At 23.4% G+C, this 4913-nt stretch overlaps 1 protein-coding gene across 1 annotated transcript; it reads left to right on the top strand.

Annotated features, from left to right (window-relative positions):
* Positions 1–3586: 3586 nt before the first annotated feature.
* On the top strand, positions 3587–3979 carry LOAG_18664 (hypothetical protein; the record flags this gene model as incomplete). The annotated part of the gene is made up of 1 exon (XM_020451329.1): positions 3587–3979. The coding sequence occupies one exon, from the start codon at positions 3587–3589 to the stop codon at positions 3977–3979; it is 393 nt and encodes a 130-aa protein (XP_020304896.1).
* Positions 3980–4913: the final 934 nt, after the last annotated feature.

Genomic DNA, 4913 nt, shown 5'->3' with positions numbered 1-4913 from the left:
AAAAATTTAGTGGGAAAGTAATAAATGTTAATTGGAAATTAAATAATTATAAAAGGTCTAGTGAAAAAGTAATAAATGCTAATTGAAAAATAAATAAATATGAAAGATTTAATGAAAAAGCAATAAATGCTAATTGAATAATAAATAATTAGGAAAAATTTAGCGGAAAACTAATAAATGCTAATTGGAAATTAAATAATTATGAAAGATTTAGTGAAAAAGTAATAAGTGCTAATTGAATAATAAACAATTATGAAAAATTTAGTGGAAAAGTAATAAATGCCAATTGGAAATTAAATAATTATGAAAGATTTAGTGAAAAGTAATAAATGCTAATTAATATATGATAAGCGATAAAGTATGCAGTAATAAGGCAACAAAGAGATTAAAACATTTTGAATCAGTCAATTTGGTAAATCTCGATGAAATCTCATGTGAAAATTAGCATAAATAAAAATTATTTTTCACTTTTTTATCTTCTAAACTTCTCATACAATGCAATCACCTTAATTGTCTATGCATACTTAATTACCTATTTAAAAAAAAAAAAAAGAGGAATTATCTATTTCAAAAAATCTACAAATTTAATAAATTAAATTTTTATTGATTTTTCACTTCCATATTTAATTCAATCACTTTTTTTCTTTTGTTTTTCTCAAATAAATGCTAATGAAATGTTTTTTTTCAATTATTTTCATTCAATAATAAATTTGCAAAAATTAGATCATTTAATTTAGTGATTTAATTAATTTATGATAATAAATTATTCAATGATACAAATAATGCCATTTTATTTCGATATTCTTTTGATGATGAAAATGATTTCGATTGCATATTTGATGTTTAGAATTAGAATTTTTTGTGGGCGACCCAAATGTCCGATAATTTTAATTTGAGCAAAATAGGAAGAACATTGCGCCATTCCACATTGCGCCGGCAATTTTCTTTTCTTCAATTTTTTCTTTTTTTTTTTAATTTTATTTTTTCATTGCTTCATATTTCTATCTAATACTTTCGCCCAAATTTTTTTTTTCTTATTCTTTTAATATGATAAATTTAAAAAAAAAAAAAAATTGTCATAAAATAATGCTAACAAAAATTTTCGAGGAATTTTTTTTTTTTCTGTCACATCATTGATTGTCATCTTTTTTCGCGCATTAAAATAATATCGATCGTTAGTTATTTAATGTGATGAATATTATCACTATTATCATTGATTACTTACTAACTTTTCATTGCATGCAATGTTAGCAAATGATTGTTTTTTTTGCTTATCAGTATGATTTTGTGTATAAAATTATTAAAATTAATAATTATTATTAATTATTAAAATTGATATTTATAAAACTATTAAAATTGATATTTATATAACTTTTCAAAATAACCACTTTTATCATGATTATTAGCCAATCATTATTATGCATTCGTATGGTGATAAAAAATGATGATTTATATAATTTTAAAAAGGAAAATATAATGTTAAGATTATCAGTGTTAAGATTAAAAATACAGTGTTTAGGGTATCAGATAAACAATGTAATGTATTCATAGAGTAATAATAATGATAATTTATATAACTTTTAAAAGGAATAGTAATGTTATCATAATTATTATCATTGTTACAATATATCTGTAAAGTTGATAAAAATATGATTTTTTTCTGCTATTCCAATAATCATTTATTAATTTTTACAAGCTATTATAATTCTATTACTAATTAAAAATTACTACTCTTTTAATCCTCTAAAATGCATTTTTGATGACAAAAGTATGCAATGTCATAAAGTATCAAAAAATTTAGGAATTATGAAAAGACAAAAAAAAAAATTCATTATTAAAATAAATCAAAATGTCATGAGGACCAAAAAAAAAAAAAAAAAATAAAAGTAACCACTTCAATAAAAAAAAAAAAAATTATTGCCTGAATGATATAATTTCGTTTTCATTATCAAATGATAATCAATATCCGATTGTTAAATAGAACACATAAATTATCATATCATTATCATTGTTATCAATAATAGCAGTATTTTGTTAACAAAATTTTCATCATTTTATATTTCAGATATGTAATCACTTTTTCGTTTTTTTTTTTTTCCAACTCTTTGAACACATTTGTATGCAAATTATATTCGTTGAATTATGGTGTCAATCGGATTTAAATTTAAAAAAAAAAAAGAAAAGAAAAGAAGGAAAAAGAGAGAAATCATTGGTAGTATATGTTACTCAAAGAGTTTGATGAAAATTTTCATCATTTGACTTTGTCATAGCAGAAGAAAAAGAAGAGGACGAAGAAAAAGAAGGGGTCATCTCATCCAATTGACCTTGATGACAGCGAAAATAACGACCAAATATAACAACTATCACCGTTTTATTATTTTCAAGGTTTATATGCATTGGATGGTTAGAAATTTAACATTCATTTTATTGTTACACTCAAATAGTTAAGAAATAACTATTCATATGGTTTGTAATTTCATTATTTTTATCAAATTTCAAAAATTAAAATAAGTTTTTGCAAATTTGATAAATGACCATAATTGTTAAAAGATTTTAAAAATGATCTTTCAGTTTTTAAAACAATCTTAAAACAATTCATGATTTGTTAAAAATGATCGTAAGATGATCGTTGTTATAAAATAATCTTAAATATAAAATGATTTTAAATTTTTAAAATTAATTCTGAATTGTTACCTGTTTTTTGTTGGCTCAAAATATAACATTTTGATAGTACAATCAAATGATAAATTTATTTTAACACGAAAGAAAACAAAAAAGTTCTATCAATTTTTTTTTCTTTGGAATAATAAATAAATTCAAGCCTTCCTGTAAATCATTTTATCACTTCCGGTTTCTCCGGAAACATTATAATGCAAAATGAGAAATTCCTAAAATGAAACTTTCATTTGATCCGGAAAAATTTGGCCAAAGTCTTAAATCATTGTTTGATTAAATCAAATTTCCAGGAAAAAAAATCGAGTTTTTTCCTTTTTCCTGACTTTATTCCTGATAATACAAATGCTTTAATTTCTGATAATACAAATTTAAAAACAGTTAATAGTGTTATATCACTCATAATCTAATTGATATGTAATTATCTAATTAATACCTAATTATCACTTTTTACACAACAAGATTGTTTATGATAAAGAAAAGAAAATTGATAAAAGCAGCAGGATAACGATAATGATAATATTCCTTTGACAAATTTTCTTCCACGTTCCAAATTACATAAATAATTAATTAATTTTAATAATTTAGCAATTATTCGCTTATGTTAATTTATTATTTTAAAATGATTTAATTTCATCATAAAGAATGTGTTTTTTTTTAAAAAAAAATTAATTCATTTTTTTTCCTCAGCACAAAAAAAAATCGAAACCATTAAACGAATAATAATTGAAAATATTCTTTCGACAAATTTTCCTCTTTCCAAATTACATAAATAATTAATTAATTATAATAATAGCACATATCATTATCAGATATCATTATCAATAACAAATTAGGCACGTTTTGCATTTCCATCTTTTCTTTTTCATTTCATTGCAAATTTTTTTTTTTTTAATTAGAATAAAACTGTTCAATGAAATGTTATTACTGTTGTTGTTACTGTTATTGTTGCTACTGTTGCCATTGTTACTGCTATTGCTGCTATTGCTACTGTTATTGTTGCTGCTATTGTCAATGTTCTGTTGCTGTTGTTGTTGTTGTTGTTGTTGTTGTTATTGTTGTTGTTGCTACTAGCAGGTGCTGCTTATTGTTACTGTTGTTGGTCTTGGCTATGCTATTGCCATTATTATTATTGCTACTGTTCTTGTTATTGCTATTTGTTTTTGCTACTACTATTACTACTACTACTACTACTACTATTGTTGTTGATATTGTTGTTACTGTTATTATTGTTGTTGTTGTTGTTGCTGTTGTTGTTACTGCCACTGTTATTGTTGCACTTGCTGGTATTGTTTGTAGTAAATAATTTTTACATTGTATTTATCAGATACTGAAATTATTCCTCCCTTATTTTTTATCAATTCATTCAACCATTTCATTCAATCAAACTATTCGATATTTCGGATGAAAAAAAAAAAAAAAAGGAAATGGATTATTTGTTTGTTCATTTTTGTGTTACGAGAACAAAACCATCCAAATCATTTAAATACAATTTCTTTTTCCTGTCATCATCATTTTGTCCCGTTTACTTGTTATTGTTTAAATTTTCTTTTCTTTTCTTTTCTTCTTTTTTTCTCTTTTCTCTTCATGAACGAAATTATTTTCTTTTTCTTTTTTTCTTCTTTTCTTTGAATTATTTCATTATTGTTACTGAAATTTTAGCAATTTAATCATTTCGAAAATTTTTTAAATAAATGAGAAATATAATTCAAAATAATGATGTAGTAAGAGTGCTTTCATCGAAATTTCTTTTTTTTTTCCATTTTAATAGTTTCTGTTTTAGTTTTATTTTTTTTTTCCTCTCTTTCTTTCCTTCATTTTATCATCATTTTTGTTCCATCTATACATCACTATCATAATTGTCAACATTTTTTTTTTTTGTCCCAAATATATTTTAAGCCAAGAAAATAAATAGCCAAATATGATAGAAGCTGAAAAAAAAAAAAAGGCTAACCATAATTGATATAGGTTTAATAGGATGATTGTCAGATTTGCCCATTTCATGATGGAAACATGATATCACTATTATCACTACTGATATCACTATTATCATTATTGATAATAGAAAGAATGAATTCATTTAACCTTGTTGTAGTACTATTGCATTTTCTACATTCCGTTGCGGTATCTGTCTAATTGAGTGGGAGGAGGAGGAGGAGGAGGAGGGGAGAAAGAGGAGGAGACGCATTAGATATGAAAAGGGAGGATGGTATAAAACAAAGTAATCAATTCCACCATCA

The sequence above is a fragment of the Loa loa genome (assembly GCF_000183805.2).
Source record: "Loa loa unplaced genomic scaffold supercont3.432, whole genome shotgun sequence".
Lineage (NCBI taxonomy): Eukaryota > Metazoa > Nematoda > Chromadorea > Rhabditida > Onchocercidae > Loa > Loa loa.
The sequence above is the reverse complement of the archived record's forward strand: the minus strand, read 5'-3'. Positions and strand labels throughout refer to the sequence as shown.